The sequence below is a fragment of the Hippopotamus amphibius genome, chromosome 3 (assembly GCF_030028045.1).
Source record: "Hippopotamus amphibius kiboko isolate mHipAmp2 chromosome 3, mHipAmp2.hap2, whole genome shotgun sequence".
NCBI classification, from domain to species: Eukaryota; Metazoa; Chordata; class Mammalia; order Artiodactyla; family Hippopotamidae; genus Hippopotamus; species Hippopotamus amphibius.
The window spans coordinates 92,236,269-92,255,876 of NC_080188.1; the positions used below are offsets into that span (position 1 = coordinate 92,236,269).

A 19,608-nucleotide genomic window follows, 5' to 3' on the forward strand; every position below is an offset into this window, starting at 1 on the left:
TATATTAGTAAATGCATAGCTCTCAAATATTCAATTTTGACAACCTTACCCACCCAATATAAACATTACCCATACCAAAATGTGTAATATTGCAGCACCACATCAAGTCCACTTCTGAATTTCCTGTCAGTTTCCAAGCTCAACCCCTCACCCTAAAGAGAAGCATCATTCAGATTTCTATCTGGACACAGTACTTAGTGCCCATAACACTTTTAGGGGTCCATGGAAATGTTTTAATTCATTTTAAGTCAGAAAGAGAAAGTAAACTCCAGGCAGAAGGGAATGTTGTACACTATTTTTCAATACACCAGGAGAGTCATAAAACATTATATACATATATATATTTTTTTTGCCTAAGGGAAGGAGCCCATCAAGGCAGATGTACTTAGTGTCCACAGTACCATAACGGTAACCCTGATTTTTAGCACCTTAAAAAAGTTTTGTCTACTCTGGACCTCATGTAAATGAAATCAGTCAAACAGAATGCACTCTTTTCTGTCTGATGTTTTCATTCTAAATAATTTTTCTAAGACATGCACTTTGCTATGCATAATATCTGTTCTTTCATTTCTAACACTGAGTAGTACTCTATTATGTGAATGTATGCATATCCGCTCACCTGTTCACCTGCGGATGGATACATGAGTTGTTGCCTGTTTGGGGCCACTATAAATAAAGCTGCAATGGACATTCACAGACAAATACTTTTGTGGGAACATGTTTTCTTTTCTGAAGTAAATATTTAGTAGTGGAATTTCTGTGTTGTAATGTAAATTTATGTTTAATTGTATAAAATACTGCCAAGCTATTATTCAAAGTGACATTACATTACACTTTCATGTGCGAGTTCCACATGCTACATCTTTGTTAAATCATGCTCTTGTCATCGTTCTCGATTTTAGCCACATTAGTTCATGTGGGGTGGCATTTCATACTTTAACTTTCCTGATGAATAATGATATTGAACATCTCTAAATGTACTGATTAGACATGTATATTCTTGTTTTCCAAAGTTTCTGTTCAAGTATTTTGTCCATATTTTATTCGGTCATATATCACTATATACTGATTTTTAAAAGTTCTGCCTATACTCTTTTGGCTCTTAGGTATGTTATGCGTGTGTGTGTGTGTGTATGTGTGTATGTTTTATTCTGCTGCTTGCTGATGCCTATTAATTTCCTTAATGGAGAATTTTGAGGAACAGAAATTTCATTTTGTGAAAGTCCTACTTATTATTCTTATTTTATTTTTGGGTTTTGCTTTTTTGTGTTTTAAGATATCTCTGCCTATACCAAAATTGTGAGGTAATGTGAAGCCTACCTCAATTTTTCCTTCCTTCTTTTCTTTCTTCCTTTCCTTCCTTCCTTCCTTCCTTCCTTCCTTCCTTCCTTCCTTCCTTCCTTCCTTCCTTCCTTCCTTCCTTCCTTCCTTCTTTCTCTTTCTTTCTCTCTTTCTTTCTCTTTCTTTCTTTCTTTCTTTCTTTCTTTCTTTCTTTCTTTCTTTCTTTCTTTCTTTCTTTCTTTCTCCTCTCAAAAAGTTTTGCCCAGTCTAGATGTGATCAGTTTCCTTATATGATTTAGACTCATAATGAAATTTCTAGAAAAAAAATTGTTTTCTGGGGTTTTGATTGAGTTTTATTTAAATCTTTAGGTCAGTTTGGGAAGAATAAGCATCATAACCACATTGTATTTTCTAATCCATGAATTCGGTATGCTTCTTCATTATTTAGGTTTCTATAAAGAGGCTTTTCTTAGATTTGTTAGACTTATACTTAGTTATGTGATGTGAAAGCTATAGTTAATGCTATTTTATTTCTAGTTAAGAAAAAAAAAAAGAGAGAGACCAATTCATCTTTTTTGGTACTTTTGTTTCTGAAAAAATCTAGGTTTTAATCTAATATAATTATCCTTCAACCTATACAACTTTGTTGTTGTTGCTGTTTTAATAATTACTGTAATGCAGGTCTGTTGGGAGGAATGTTTTCAGTTTTTTGTCCTTCTGAAAGTGGTTTTTATCACCTTCAGTATTTGAGGGATTCTTTTTGCTAGAAATTGAATTCCAGGTGGCAATTTAATTATAAAATTTTAATTCATTTATTTTTTATTTAAAGATGTTGTTCCATAATGTTCTGACCTGCATTCTTTCTAATGAGAACTTAGCCATGTTTCTTGCTGTTTTTTAGTGTGTCCCATGGCTTTTCCCATTGGTAGCTTATATTACTTTCCTGCTGATGCTGTGGCAAATCATGACAACTTGGGTGGTTTAAATAAACACAAGTTAATTCTCCTACAATTCTGGAAATTAAAGGTCCAAAATGGTCTTATTGGGCTAAAATTAAGGCATTGATGGTGCTGTGTTCCTCCTGGAGGTTTTAGAGGAGGATCTGTCTCTTGCAGCCTCTGGAGGGCAGCCTGCATCCCTTGGCCTAAGGCTTCTTCCTCTATCTTCAAAGCCAGCATCACAGCATCTTCAAATCTCTCTCCTCTCTGTTCCCAGCCTCCTCTCTTCTCTCTGTTCTCTTTCTCTAGCTCTTGGCCTTTTGTCTCTCTTTTTCCCTTAAGGAGACCTTTGTGATTATATTGAGACTCCCTGCATCATCTGGGATAATCTACTATATTCATTACTTCACAGGATGAATCATATAAGCAAAGTTTCTTTTACTATCCACAGGTTCTGGAGATGAGGACAAGGACATTTTGTGGAGCTACTATTCAGTCTACACATAGTTTTTACAAATTTTCTCTTTTTATTTCATTTTCTTCAACTTGACTTTGATATACCTGGGTATGGCTTTATTTTCTTCTTCCTGCCTAATGTTTGCTGAGGCTCTTTATTCCATGGATTAATATATTTTACAAAATTTTGAAAATCTCAGTTATTATGTCTTCCATTTTTCCCCTGTTCCACTTTTGTTTTTCCTCCTTGGACTTCAGTTTATTCATGTAGAACATTTCTATTGTTGCACAGATCACAAATATTCTGTCTATAGTTATTATTCTGCATTTTCTACATATGTTTTAATAGAGATCATTTTTCAAATGGGTATTCAGATTCCCTGATTCTTTCCCATGCTGTGTCCATTTTTCTGACACCCATGCTGAAAAATTTCCCTAACATCTCCATTTGGATTCTGTTTAGTAGTTGATGTACTCTGCTTTGATTATTGATCTGTTCACCCAAGTTATTTACTTTTCTGCTGTATCTTTGAATATATTTATCAGAGGATTTTAAAATCCTCTGATAATTCTAATTCCTAGGCCATCTCTACATTTGCCTTTACTAATGGATTCTTCTCCTACTGATGCTACATTTTATGGCTCTGTTTCCTATCCCATAATTTTAAAGAATTAAGCCAAAAATGAGATAAATGATATTACTGTTATTAAATGGCACACTATCTGAATGATAATATGGGTCACTGAGCCAATTAGTCTGTTGTTGAGGAATTCTAGGAGAGGCTGATGCTTTGGTTAGATTGAATTCAGTACTGATGTGGTACATTCCCCTGATCAGAGCTTGGGTTCTTAGTACCAAGGATACTGTGAAACTCCCTTTTAGATTTTCAGCACAGTCCCCAAACTCTAAACCATGGGAGACTCAGCTCTCAATTATTTGGGATACTGAAGAAGTCTATTTGCATTCTCCTCCTGCATCTGGCTTTATGAGTCCAGCTACTCTCTTGCTCTTGCCTCTACCCTGTTGCCCTGAGCCCACCCTTTGAAGGGCTGTGGTCCAACATTCAGTGAAATCCTGGAAAGCTTGGGGAACATTGCTCTCCACTTTCCTATCCTGCCGCCATCCTTAGCAGCAGTGCTTCAGGCGCTGAGAAGACACAGTGGACCTCAGTGGCATTGTCTTCAGATCATCTGCTACACAGCCTGTAGCTGCCATGCCCAGGATTTCCCAGGGATCAGATTGCTTCCCTGTAACCAATCTGTGTGAATACTCCTCCCCTCCCCTCTGTGCTCTGCAGCTGAAGCCTCCTAGTTACTGGAGGGATAGCATGCAGCAGTTTGGTTCCTCTCAATTATGCTGCCCACAGCCTTCACTGGGCTTCATGGGCCGCAGGAAACACCCTCTATTCACTCTTCTCTTTGGTGTTTTGCCTTTTTACTACAACTCCGGTTCTCAATAAAGTCTTTGGAAAGCATTAGCAGGTAGGTGGAGACTGACTTGGAGGTTGTGTCCCTTCAGGATGTTAAACCATCGTGATAGACAACACTTGGTCATTATTATTATTACATTATATAATGTATTTTCATCTTGACTTAGTTCTCCTTAAGGTGAATTTCTCCTCCTGCATCTACTCCACCAAGAATGGAAGCAGACTTAGCTCTCTTCTCTGCCAGGAGAAACTTGTCACTTCATGGGTTTTATTTTATTATTTTATTTAAAAAAATTTTTAAAGCTCTTTATTGCAATATAATTGCTTTACATTGGTGTGCCAATTTTTGAGGTACACCAAAGTGAATCAGCTGTATTTATACATATATCCCCATACCCCCTCCCTCCTACGACTCCTTCACACCCTCCCTCTCCCAGCCCTCTAAGTCATCACCCATCATCAAAGCTGATCTCCCTGTGGTATGCAGCTGCTTTCCACTAGCTATCTGTTCTACATTTGGTAGTGTATATATGTCAATGCTATTCTCTCATTTCATCCCAGCTTCCCCTTTGCCCTCAACCCTGTGTCCTCAAGTCCATTCTCTACATATGCATCTTTATTCTTGCCCTGTCACTGGGTTCATCAGTACCATTTTTTTAGATTCCATATATATGTTAGAATACGGTATGTGTTTTTCTCTTTCTGGCTCACTTCACTCTGTATGAGAGACTCTAGGTCCATCCACCTCATTACATGCGTTTTAGTTTACTAAGATTTCTGCATGCATCCTCATATCTCTGATGGGTTTTTAAAACTGTGATTTTGTCAGTTATCTGACTTTTTCTCATTATTACAGTGAAGGTAATATTCTCTTTGTCTTATTTCAAAGCAGAAGTATGCAGATGTTTGACATTAAATGTGTACTAACTAATCCTGAGCTGAAGGTATATCTTCAAGATTAACTAAGCTATTCATGTTTAAATAATTTTATCTATTAGATACATTAGAAAGTATAATATGCATAAACTGTAAAAGTCAAATTCCATAATGTATTAAAATCTATAACTTTAAAGTATCTAAGAGCATTTTTTCTGCAAAATTATTGAAATTATTTTGAGATTTTAAATTTATTTTGTGTCTATAAATTTTCACATATTGTTGTATCCTTACATCAAAATACAGTTTTATTTTTACACTAGAATTGTGTGTTTTTTAGAATAATAGCAGTGGGGGGGGATGTTTTCATAGAAATGTCTTAATTAACATAATTCTAAACTCAATTATGTGGGTGAAAAATGATTTAGATGTAGCTACAAATTCACTTATTTCTTTAGTTGAAATATATAGCCTTCAAGGTGTTACATGTTTACTCTTTGAAGTAATGAAAACATAAGCTCCTTAACAAAACTTTAAATTAAAAATAATCTGTGAAAAAAATGAAAGCTTTACAGAAATATAACTTGACAAATAACTAAAGGTGTTTAAGGGTTGAAAGCGGCAAAATAATGGATCTTCCTTTTTAATGTGACACTATCCATCTCACGGGCTTTGATCAGACTCTCAGGTACTTTCTCATCTCTTTCTTTTTGATAGAAAAGACTTTTGACATTTGTCAGACACAATCAATAATTCTACTTTTGACCTTACTGAAAAATATGCCTCAGGGGACCTAGAGATGGAAAGTGAGAAAGAAGATGAAAAATCCAAACAAGGGAGAGAAGGTAAGATATAATGCAGTGGTTTTCAAGGGATTATTGTAGACAGATTAGAAGCCATTGGAAAATAGTTTAACCCATCATACAATAAGAAGGAAAAAATACTGCATAGTGTTTTTAGCCAAAGCCTTGAAAAATATCTGAAACTTCTAGTTAAGCTTTGTTTTGGAGTTCAGATAGCTACTTAGCATAAGAAATCAGCTCATCTTTAGGTTTAAACACTGTTATGCAATAAAGGGATCCCACCTGGCTTTGAAAATAAACATGATCAAGGTCTTAGGTTCCATTTAAAATTCAATAAAATAATTAAATTCATTCACTTATTTAGCAAATATGTCAGGAGCCTACATATGGTACTATGCTAGGAGTAAAATGATTAAGGTGTTAACTGATGTTTTTGTCTCTATCAGAACATATAAGTAGAGTCTCAATGTTAACTGCTTCTGAAAATATTGTTGTACTCAAATTTAGCCATTAGAGTCATAACTTTAAGAACTATCACTTTATTAAAAAGATAACCATGTACAAAAAGATGATGGGTTTATAGAGAACTAAGCATACATTAGTTCATATGACCATTTACCATTGGCTCAGGGCAAAGTTCCTTATCTTCATGAATACAAGACACAACTCTTAAAATGATTTAAACATTTATTTTCCTGAAGGCCCCAGAGATGGATGGTTAATCAAAGGATTATTTTAGTTCCTTTTCTCCTCATAAGACTGTATTATCACAGGCAATCTAAGTAGGTCCTTTACAATACACTTTAAAAATATGGCTGTTTGCTCTCTGAATTCAGAGGAGTTGTATTCTAATTTACAGTATAATGTGTGAATCTGTGGATTCAATTCAAGTACATAACTTCAAGAATAGTACTGTAAATCTTTCTGTAATCTTTGCAATTAATTCATCTAAATCTCAGTACAATTAGACAACTATAAAATATAACTATTCAGAAACTTTTAAATTTATAAAAGTTTAAAATTTAAAATTAATATTTCATTAACTGGTGATAAGTTATGTGAAAATAATATGAGAAGTATTACAAAATATAGAAAAGCTTGCTTTATGATGATAATTTATTTTATACAAATAAACGGTATGTAATAGACATTGCTAACTTCTAAGTTGTATGTGTCCCTGTGAATTCAATTCACACATTAGTCTTATATTTTACAGAACTAACATACTTCTTTAATGAGGTTAAGTTTGCCTTCATAGAGTTAAATAAAAATCATTTTATGTTATTTTAATAAAATTGCACAATTTTAGGTCACCATAAAATTACCAAACAAATCTTTTTGAAAATTGGGTAGAAATATTTTAAATCCAAAGGGAACAATGAGAAAATTGCCTCACTTCCTGTATTTCAAATACAGTAGTTATCACACAGAGGAATTTTTCCAATGACTTTCAAACATTTTCTATATAATTATAAGATATATAACTTGGTGGAGTCTGGTAACAGTTTAAAAAATGCATTTAATTTGAGATTGGTTTTGCCAAAGATACGATGTCACATACAGGAAATGTGAATTATTTTATATGTAAAGAACAGTGACAAATATTGATTAGGTACCTAAATACAAAGGAAACCCTAACTAATTCCAGAAGGTAAAACTCCTCCATACCATATTATTTGACCTCAATACAATAAAAAAGTAAATAAATAATAAAATAGCCCCCAAGTAAATAATGTACATTTAAATCCCCACAAAATCTGTTCTAAATAAATCTTTTATTAAATAAAATAAAAACTAAAATTAAAATTTAAAAAACAATGCAAAACAATCACATTGTATAGCAATACTTGGAGGATACAGAAATACCACAAAAAGGAAAATATCTACACTTACATGCATTAACATTATGCAAAAACCTTGAAATAAATTAACTTAAATATTTAATATGACAATCAAAATTGAGGAACAAAATACATCATAAGAGAATATCCAGAAGACACCCAACTAGCAGAAGACACACAACTAGCTTCCTAGCTAAGAAGGATCAACCTGTTTTCTGCAAACAGAGCCTGCATTTGGAGTGTGCAAGGGAGTCCAATGTAGGGTATTAAGCATCTGTAACCCTTGCAACTAGGTGGTCATGTGATGTGGTTTTGATTAATAATGAGTAAGAGAAATATAAGATGATTAAAAGTTTTGATGAGTAAGGTAGACCCTTGTTCTTTACCCTTATTCATTCTTGAAACTCAGAGAGACTAGAAGAATGAGAATTACATTCTAAAGACAGCCGAGAGAAAAGAAAAAGAGCTTGGGGAAATGATTCCGTAGTGAAGTTGTTGTACAAGTTACCTACATTGTTATGATGAAGAAATAAAAATCAAGTCTCCTATTCATTTAAGCCTGTAAAAGACTTAGGTTACAAATGGCCAATTGAATAAAGTAAAAGTAAGGTACAAATAGTAAAATATAAATAAATGAATTTCAAAAGTAAATAGTTAAGGACCTACTGTATAGCACAGGGAACTCTACTCAATAGTCTATAATGGCCTATATGGGAAAATAATCTAAAAAGAGTAGATATATGTATATGTATAACTGATTCACTATGTTGTACACCTGAAACCAACACAACATTGTAAATCAACTATACTCCAATATTTTTTTTAAAAAAAGTAAATAGAATTAATACAACAAAATCCAGTTCTCAAAAATAAAAATATAAGAAAACATAATCAAACAAAATGTATATTTCAGTTACACATATATTAGACTGCTTGAAGCTGTCCCGGGGTTCACTGATGCTCTTTTATTTTTTATTTAATTTTTATTTCTATCTTTCTTATGTTTTGGATAATTTTCATTAGTATGTCTTCAATGTCAGCAGTCTTCAGTGTCTGATTTACTGTTAATCCCTCCATTGTATTTTTCACATCAGACTTTGTTGTTTTCAACTTTAAAAATTCAATTTGGGTCTTAGCTATATCTTGCATATTTCTAATTAATATATTAAAATTTTCCTCTAATTTCTCAAACTTATGGAATACAGTTACCATAACTTTTTGAATATCCTCATCTACTAATTTTGTCATCTCTGTCATAGGTTGGTTTTAATAGATTGCCATTTTTTCTCATTGTGTTTGATACTTTCCTGAGTTTTCACATGTCTAAAGAATTTTGATTGGATAGAAAACATTGTGAAGTTTATCCTCTTGGGTGCTTGATATTTTTGTATTCCTATTAATGCTAATGAGCTTTTTTTTTTTTTTTCTGGGAAGGAATTAAGTTACTTGGAAACTGATAATTTTTTAACTTGATTGTAAGCATTGATAATGTGTGTCAGAACAGTATTTGACCTGATTCATTTCTCAGGCAAAACCCCTTTGAGTGCTATATCCAATGCTTCACTTCTTGAATTGTGAAGTATTCTACTTTGGGTGGTGGGCCAACTAGGAACTATTCCTAGTCCTGTGTGAGCTCCAGAGATTATTCCTTCTAATCCTTTCAGGTTGTTCTTTCTCCTGCCATGGATATTTTTCTCACATGCTTGTACTGTTCAGAACTCATATGAAGCTTCAAGAAAGAATTTCTGCAGATGCCCAGATATCCAGATTTTTTTCTCTCTGTGCAGTTCTCTCTTTTAAACTACTTTGTTTAAAAATCTCTGTGCAGTTCTCTCTTTTAAACTACTTTGTTTAAAAATCTCTGTGCAGTTCTCTCTTTTAAAGTACTTTCTCCTTCATAGTACTTTGTCCTTTTAACTCTAGTTGTTAGTTTCTCCCAAATCCTGCTTTGTCCCCTCAATCCTCTTTCTAAGCTCCCTCTCCTTGTGCCATGGTGTGGAAACTTTCCTGCCTATGACCTCTGGCATGCATAGTTCTCATACTGTAGATTTCTTGTCTCTCAGAGATTACTGTCCTTTGTCCTCTGATACCCAATGTCTTAAAAAGTTGTTTTATATATTTTGTCCTGATTTTTGAGTTGTTTCAGGTAGAAGGTTGAATCTTCCCCTGTTCCTTCATGTTGGCTGGAAGTTCTTTTCTTAATGCATACTAATTATATTTTCATGTTAAAAATGTGTAAGCTCTTACATAGCCAAATCTGGTAATAAAATCTGGACTTCTACTCTTATAAAACTATTCATTTATGCTAGGTAATATAAACTTCTATTTTGTCATGGTTAGCAAACACAATTTTAAATAAATTAATTCATTTCATTGATTCTAAGATGCACATTTTTCCACATTTTAACATAGATATAATAATTTACAGGATTTCATTTTTCCTTTTGTAGTAGCAATGTAAAGACTTACAGCTAATGGCATTCTATATTTGTTGTAATTTGTTACCTCAGATAGTTATATACACTTTAAGTAAATAGTTCTTTACTTAATGCATACTAATTATATTTTCATGTTAAAAATATGTAAACTCAAAAAATTCAACTAATGATTGAGATAATGGTAACAATGGAAGAAATTCTGTCAAGCTTAAATTAATGTATTTTAGTAGTATCAATGATTTCTAACTATATTAACAAAAAGTACCAAATATGTGTGAGAAATATCATATATTTAGATTAGATATGTTTCCTGGTATAGAAATGATTTTGGAGATTTTTTCAGTAATTTTCTACCCTTCAGAGTCATGTGCCTCACAATTCACCAGGTGAGAATTAGCCATCCAAGGGTGCTCATTCAGAAGTGTGTGATTGAATTATCCTTTAAAACAAACAATACTTCACAAAGTGGTGTTCTGGTTGCCTAGAAGAATGAACTATACCTTACATTTACATCTAGGGAACAGTTTACACAGAAGACCAATGCTGGCATGACAGAGCTAGTATTGCCAAGTACTCCCAGACTAAAGCAAACTGAAACACCACATCCAGAAAGTAAGGCAAATAAACATTTATTATCCACAATGTAATTAAATAAAGGTACATTTTGACATTTGAATGTTCAGTTAGCTTATTTGCTTTTTCAACATTTATTCCTATGCTAAAACAGAAGTAGGCCAAGATATATAGAATTTTAACATATTCTAACCAGTAAATATATATATATATATACATATATATATATACAAAAAATTAGTGCTAAGAGAGTTCTTGCTAATATGATTGGTCATTATGTAGAAATATTTACATTATATAACTGGCTAAAATAACTATTTATTTATTTATTTATTTATTTATTTATTTATGGCTGTTATGCTTTTAATGGAGAGAGGTACAAAATACATCAATGAAAGAGTGTTTTACATACTCATTAGCATAGTGATTAATGTTAATTTAGGGACACACAATGTGTTAAACCTCAAAAACTACAAAGTTTCCTGCAGCCTAAGATAATGGAAAGTCTCCTTAAGTTTTTACCCACCACTTTTAGTTTTAAAGTTCTGAATGGTACCTGGGTGAACTACAAAAATAATAGGCTCATTTCAGCTGTGGTTCAAGAATTCTAATGAAGCTGTATGGCAATGACACCGGGACTGTGAAGTTTCCCCAAAAGGGCTCTCTAGATGACCATGTCACAAACTTTAAAAGTATTTCCAATGACACACAGGCAAGTTGAGTGGCTTAATAGTTTAAAAGCCTGGAAAGCAGCTAAGATGTCTCATCTTAGAGAATTTTAAAACATGGTATAAACACCATCTCTCTCCTACAGAGTAACTTTTTAAAGCATGGGTATAACTTTAAGGACACTATGGAAACATCAATAGTTTTCATAAAGCTTCAATAAACACCCCAAGGCACAAGTGTTCAAAACAGCCTATTCACTAAAATGTCACTGCATTATACTTTTAGAGGTATAGGTATGCTATGCTTGCAGTGAGAGGACATTTAATTTAATCCTAGTTAAAAGCACCAGTTGTCAAATTCAGATTCCATTTACACAGGATGCACCAATAACAGGATAGTGAATAGTTCAAGTACTACATTTCCAGCATGGTTTGACTTTTGCTTTTTGATTAGTTAGCACTGGGGCTCTTCTGCCTATAGTTCTTCAGAATATCCTGAAAGAGGCTAGGATTACCCTGAATATAGTCTTTAAACAATATGGAGCCCTTCTGAAAGAGCTGTCTAAATACTTTAATAATAACATTTAGAGAAGGGAATAAAGACAAAACTTGCAAGAGCTCAGTTTCTTTCAAAAGAAGAAAAATAATATGGAATCTGGTGTGTAAGCTAAAATGTTTTATAATTAATGTCAAAAATTGCCAAGATTGTTAATACATGTTTTGGCAAGGAAAAAACCCACTGTATTGGCAAAGTTAATTATTTGTGTGAAATATATTGTATATTAATTAAACAGAAGAATTCACCATAAATGGAAGAAAACCCACAAGGGAAGCACCCAAAGAAGGGCATTCAAAAAGTTAGGTAAGTTTACGAGCTTTAGAATACATCAACACACCTTGATCATAGAACTATTTCATTTTTGAAACTACAGTGCTTAAATGTACTTCTAATAACAACCTAATCTAAAGAGCCATGGAGGCTTATGAAAAAGACCTACCCACTAAGACACTGTGTTTCTAGCGTGGTGAATGAATACTTCTGTAAGAAGGAACTGAATCACCTCAGCATCAATAAACAGCCTTTTTCTTTTACAGAGTAACTCATAATGTGACAACTTATTTTTCTTTACTAATTCTAAATTAGGCAGGAAAGGAACTACATCAGACCCAGAAACACAATGATTTGGCAAGCCACCGTCACTCAGCTTATGGATTTGTGAAAATCTACAGAAAATTTGCTTGACTCTAGTACTCCATTCCTTCACATCTGTAGAGGAGTTTGATACAACCATTTTTCATTATCAACTTTAAGCCACATACAGGCAAAAAGATCACACACTGCTGGGAGGTCATAATGGTCTGGGGGAAAGTTATGCTCCTCCTGTAGGGGTGAATTAAGTAATACTTCCTTGGACTTCTTTTGAAGTAGCCACTTGTCTTCTCCTGAGGATAGTTGGCTAAGATTTCCTGTCTTCTTTCCTGGTGAGACCCAGTCAGCTGTGTTAAAGGGACACCAGGAAGTGGCCAAGGGGCTTGAACACTTTTGTTTGCCAGTGCTGTCCTCTGTAAGAGGTACTTCCTTGGGACATCCTTCTTTGCATGAAGGGGTAACAAGCCACTCTGACAAAGGACTCTTCCTTATGATTTGGAAGGAATCAGCAATTCTAGAAGCCATTGCCTTTGATGCCTTAGCTTGTTCTGTTGCCTCTTTTCTGGATAGACACAGCCACATATTCAAGGAATCTCTGTGTTTCTCAGGTTCAGATTTTGGTTCCACAGGCATACCATTTTTATCCTTTCCTTCTTTCTTCAGAAGCCATTTACACAGAGCTTCCTTCTCACAATTTTCATTACACACACACTCTGCAAAGCTTGTGCAGGGCTCATTGGCTTTGCAGACCTCCTCTACTTTATACAGGTCTTGATGGTTCTGGACAAGCCAGTCCTCAGTAATCACGCTGGCAGTGGACAAGTGGTCATTCAGGCACTTCAGACTGCCCAGGTTCTCAATCTCCACACCTTTGAGCTGGTTACCCTGACAACTGGTACAGGAGTCAGGCTTGACAAGCCAACCACTCACACTATAGGACTCCTGGAACACCTGGAACAAGAGCTTAAACTTTTCACTGGTTTCACAGCTGCCATTCCCAGGCTTCTCAGGCTTATGGGATTCCTGGGGAGTCACCAGACAATCAGAAAGGTCCATCTCATCTTGATCAAGAAGCTCTAGATCTCCAGTCTTTTCAATTCCAATGGCATAAGAACTGGCAGTAGAATAGCTGTTACACTTCTGGTAACTTGATTTTTCAGAAACTTCTTGTTGCTGACTCTTGTGGAGCCAGCTTTCCAAGCCTTTTAGGTTGCCCCAGACATTACTGAAGAAACTGCAGGCTCTGGCAGAAGTCTGGCTATTCTCCAAAGTCTGCTTTTGGGTGAGCCAATCCTGGAGGTTGGTACTGGGTATGTAAGGAGCCTGGTAGTTGTTGGCAGGTTTGCTTCCAAATAGCCATTCACTTAGAGGGACAGCTGTGGTGCTGGATGCTGACTTCTGCTCTGGCAATGGGATATAGCCTCTTTTCTCCAGGAAGGGCCCAATACTTGATGGACTGGCACAAACCATCAGGTGCTCAGGAATTTGAATGGTCTTGAGAGACCCAAACATGGTGATTGCCTGGCACAGGGCAGTCACATCAGCTTCAAAGAGTAGGACAGTCGAATCTTCAGGTTTGAGGATCAAATTGCCCATTCTCTCCAGGCGCATGGAAATTTGATTGGCTAGATCTTTGTTTTGGGTGCACTCCAGTTGATGGATAAGGCAATTGAACTGGCCCTGTAACCAGTAGAGCTGTTGGGCCTGTTGCTGAAGTGTCTCCTCTTTAAGCTGATAGAGGAGATCTACCTGTTCATACAGCCACACCTCATGGCTTCAAAGGCATTCCAGGTGACAACTTATGCAGCTGTGAATCTGGGCTTTGACCTCTTGCAAGTTATCTTTAATTTGCTGCTCAGCCCAGAGAACTCTACCAATAGCAAGCTCCAAGTCCCTCTGTGCATCACAACACCTCAAAAGGGGTTCTCTATTACTGGAGCAGCCACTCTGGTCCTGTGAGGTACTCATTCTGCTGCCTGTTTCTCCTGGCAGGCCAGGTCCCTGCTGCACGAGTTGCCTGGCAAGCAAGACGGTGCTTTACCTGGGACCAGGGTGACAACAGTCTCCACAGAGAAGACCCTCCCCACCCATGAGCCTGGCAGCACCCCCTGGACCACTAATTTATTTTAAATTACTTGAATGTAATGCTCTTCCTGAACCTCCTGCTAAACTACCTGCTTTCCCCCAAATGCAAGCCTGATATCACATTAAAATAGTAAGAAGACCCTGAGAAGATAATTCAAAGCAAAAATAATTTTAGAAGGTTCAGATATGAATGGAAAAACTAAGTTAACAATTCAATATTGGAAAGAGTCATAAACCACAATGAAAATAAATCAGGGGATGCAGTAAGTTCATTTGTAAGTGAATATGCAAAACTTTAAATTTTAATTATTGTTCTACATGTATATCTTATTAAAAATATTCACTTGGTGAAGTTTCCTGATGTATGCTTTTTTGATTATGCAGGCTTTTAATTTGTTCTATTGTGCTTTTTATTTTCAAAAGGAAAGCAGAGAGATAACTTTGGTTATAATAGGTTTTTGAATTTTAAATTCAAAGAAAAATTAAATTGCATAGTTACTTACAACTGGAATACTTGTCCCCAAAAAGGTAATGAGCAAATACAAAATATTATATACTTCACTTTACCTTGAAAGAAACAATATATATAATTAGCATCCTTTCATATTAAACTGAAATTCTCTTAACCTAGGAAATTCTGTTTTCATCCCTGAAACCAACTGTTAGCAATACATTTCTCCATTACAGAACAATGGCAATGTCTCCAAAGTTCAAAATTTCACTTACATTGTTTTTTTTAATTGTAAAATTCAGTTATTACCTGAAAATTAATATTTATTTTATTAATTGCTAATTGTATCATGGCCTTATCTTTAGTACATGACTGAATTCTACCATAAAACATTTTGAAATTCATAAAACAGATATAGTCATTATAAACTGCTCAAATTAGGTGAACTTATTAACTTATCCAATTTTAAACAAATTCTCCACCAGCTAGTTTGACATGCATTTTCTTACACTAAGTATAATAATATATGTTGATTATATGGTTATATAATAAATATGTTAATATCATATAGTGTATATTTATTGCAATATTTTTATTTTTTTGAATTTTAAGTCCCACTCACAAAAGGTCAAATATGAGTAAAATGTAATAAATTATGTACTTAACTATTTGTGTACCCTACTCTCAAATGTTAAATCTTTTATAATATTATTGAAAATATTAATATTAAGAAAATTACAGAATAAAATTTGATCATTTATATAAACCTTCTCAAATAGACTGTAAGCTCCATGAGAGCAGAGTTCCACTTATTATTTTAAATATTTTGCCTCAGATCCTAGCATTGTTTTCAAGCTGTAATAATTTTTATATAAATTAGAAAATATTTTCTGCTTGCTACACTAGCCAAGACTGCTCCTTTTTTGAGATCTAATAAATCTCTTTTCCTTTATTGTAACACTCCAGAACACTTTAATTTGTACCTCCCTATGAACTCAGAGGAGTAATTGTTCACACCGCTCCTTGATATTACACAATACATACCACATTATATAAAAGCATCTTTATTATTACCTTTACTGTTGATTATCTGTCATTTAATTTTCACAGATTGATGCCCTGTCCTTTGAGTTCCTCTAGGGTAGGCACCATGAATTAAATTTAATTTTGTCACTGAGACAGCTTATTAACTGAACCCTTAATATTCTTGAAACCACTATTTAGATAATCACTAAGTGCAATTTCAGGCATGTTCAGAGAATTAAAGAAGTTTTATTTCTCAAGGCACTTGAAGGACTATCATTTAAACACATTCATTTCTCAGTTAAGGAAAATTAATGTAAAAATTTTATATGCTAGATTTGTGATTTTGACATCAGAATCCATTTTCCTGTCTCCCAACTAGCCCCCTATTATTATAATTATGGATAAAGTGGCTTTTCCTCTGAAAACTGAGTCTTACTGATAACAGTAACATGTATTTTCATGAGTATATATACATAATTAATAAGCTTTGGTTGATAACTATTTACAAATAATTATTTGAAATACTGTGCACATATATGTAAATTTTGCTATCAAAAATGTTTAGAACCCAGTAAAGGGGTATTTACAAGGATATTTTGAGGGAGGATATAAGTGTGTGTGTGTGTGTGTGTGTGTGTGTGTGTGTTGGTGTATACTGTATTTCAAGAGGTGGGTCTTACTATGAAAGAGGTAGCACAGGCTTTGGGGTTAAAACTAAGTTTGAATTCCAGCTGCACTGCTTGCTTGCTGTATTTAGTTTAGTCCCAAATTACTGCTATTAGAGAGGGAATGCAATAATGATTTCACAGATCTGCTATAAATTTGAATGAAATTATTTAAGGAAAATGTTATGCAACACACCTGAATACAATACATGATAGCTTTTGTTATTTTTTTCCTTGAACTTCCTTGGAAATGCATTTTAAATAACTATGAAATAGAAAGTCTCCCTTGTTCTAGCAAGTTCATATAGAGTCAGACTCCATACGCTTTTAAATCCCCCATAAATTGCATATACTTGTAAGAAGTATTTTTAAGATGACGGTTTTGAATTTTTAAGAAATAAATCAAAACAATTAAAGCATTCACACCTAGTTTCCTCACTTGCAGGGTTATCTATTAGGCATAATGCTGGCAAAACTGAAATACTACAGTAGCCTGGTTCTTCCTCAGATAATTTAATTATCCTTTAATATATTTCCAATTTAAAAAAGACTCAAACATATGAAAGTAACAAATTAGGATAAATGCTTGAACACTCATATAAACAAAATCATAGCAAAATTTGGGATTTATTTAAACCATATTCTTTTATGACCTGTCCATTTCTAACGTCTGATCTTTTGTGATAGATTGATGGCATTTGGCAGAAAGTGCTCCCCAGAATTACTTTTTTACAAAAGTTTCCCCAGCTACTGTTGATTTTAACATAATGTGCATAATTGTTATTAGCAATGAATGGGCTTGTCTATTAATTAACATGATACAATGCTATGTTGAACTAACTCAAAAGGCATTTTTCCTGCTCATGCCTGACATGTGACTAATTGTAAAATATATTGAGCAGTGATTTAAATAACTTCTGAACCTACCAAAACACTTTGGAAATTGGTCTGCATACTGATCTTATGAGAGTACTTGTATTAAGCAATATATCTCTATGAATTCTGAATTTTATACCAATTTGTATTACTGGGACAAAGGATTTTAGAAAGGATAATACAGAATAATTTTAAGTAATAGACTTTTTCTCTATTTTCATTTAAACTTTATGAATTTAAATACTAATTATTCACACTTGCAGTGATTTGTGCCCCACTGAAATCTACTGTGACCCTGGAATATGGTAGCTGTGAGTAAAGAGACTGCATTGAAGGTGATCTTTATTGTAATTTGAAGACCATCTCTGAGCATGTGTTCTGGATTGGCAGTCATCTGACTAAGGTGGCAAATTTCAAGTCAGATTTCACCTCTAGCAGAAAATGACATCTTCACACTTCAGCTCACTGGTATTGGTTTTTGATTATTTAATTAATCAATATATCAAATTCTCTATTAGATTCTACAGAGCTTTGCAGCAGCTCCTTAAACATGGTTGACAAATCACATGTAGATTGTTAGGGATTTCCTCTCAAAACCACAAAGGAAAGTCAAACTACATTATGATGAATTGCAGAATACAAGATTTTAGTTAAAATTCTAAGGAGTAACTGTTTATTATTTACCTCGGGAAATCTCAGGCTCTTGCATGTAGTAAAGCAGGTGATTTAATAACATCAAAGGTTAAGTATTTTAAAGACCCCCTGTGGTTTTTCTTTTTCTATTTCCACAGGAAATCATCAGCTGGATTTTTGGTCCATTTACTGTACTCTTCTATGAAAACAGGTAATGTTTAATTTATAAGGTTTGCTTCATTCTTAGTCTATAAATATTAATAGCTTCCTGTGTTTGCCTTCTAGAACACAGCATGATAGTATTAGAAATTTGTGAAATGTGATTTTTGACCTCTAGTTATAACCATTATATTTTGGAATAAAACCCTTCCTAAATATATATGGTCAAAATTCTTTAGAATTTTTTTTTCCCCTGAGCTCCAAGGAAAGTATACTAACTTCTTTGTAACAAATAAGACTCTAATTGCTGGTTCATCATCATCTTGCTTCATTTTATTCTAGAGCAGGGTAACACATCTAATTAACAGGAAAGTATCTAATTTGACATAAAACTTTTAAGATCTCTTCTAAAACATTATTACAGCTAAAAGAGAACTGATTATTACTAAACATCCATTACTTTTTTGAATATTTTCTAAGACACATGTTATTCATGTGAATTGTGAATTTTTTATTATACCCTAATCCTTCATATGTCTAGTGGGCCCACTCCCCTTGTTACTTGACTGTAACTTCCATGCAGCATCCATGGTCCCTGTTAAAAGTGTATTCTGAATACTGGGTTCATAACCACCCTCTAGACAGTTCTTTAAGTGCCCAAAATTTGTTGAACTAGAGCATGGATCTACCTTTATATACTTTGGAAAGATAGTTCTTCTTGCAATCTCATTTTGAGCTCAAGGAAGACTCAAACAGTTTTGGTAACTTCACCTTGGAATAGTATATGGAATTTTTGTCTGGAATAGAGGTGGGGTGAATATTAATTGTTATCTCTTATCTTTTCATTTGATGCACTTAATAATTCATTTAATTATACTTTTCTGGGCAAACTACAACTCAGAGTTTCTAGGAAGGCCAGATGGGATTTGTCTTGACAGGCGTTTGCTATGTCCAATAGATATAAATCTGGAAGGAATGCAACATACATACCTATTTTAGAGGCCATTATTTTTGTTTTGTTTTGTTTTGTTTTGTTTGTTTTGTTTCCTACTTTCCTTAGAAAGGTTATTTAAATGTATCAGAAAGTGATTATTCATATCTTTCTTAACACAGAACAAAGCACTTCTGAGACCCTTGCTCAGACAACATTGGGCTGAGACATTTAAAGGGAGAAAATATGACAGGGATTGTCATTTTCTACTGGTAATTAAATTTAGAAATTCAACTCAGCTGCCTTAAAAATAATGTTTATCTTTTCA

General features: G+C 34.0%; 2 protein-coding genes across 4 annotated transcripts in view; both read right to left on the bottom strand.

Annotated features, from left to right (window-relative positions):
* FSTL5 (follistatin like 5) overlaps positions 1 to 19,608 on the bottom strand; it is an 803,737-nt gene that overhangs the window by 589,014 nt on the left and 195,115 nt on the right. The window lies entirely within an intron of this gene.
* LOC130849236 (nuclear receptor coactivator 4-like) lies at positions 12,566 to 14,440 on the bottom strand. Its single transcript, XM_057727980.1, is given in 1 exon segment — positions 12,566 to 14,440. A coding segment is annotated over 1 exon segment (1,857 nt). The 5' UTR covers positions 14,423 to 14,440.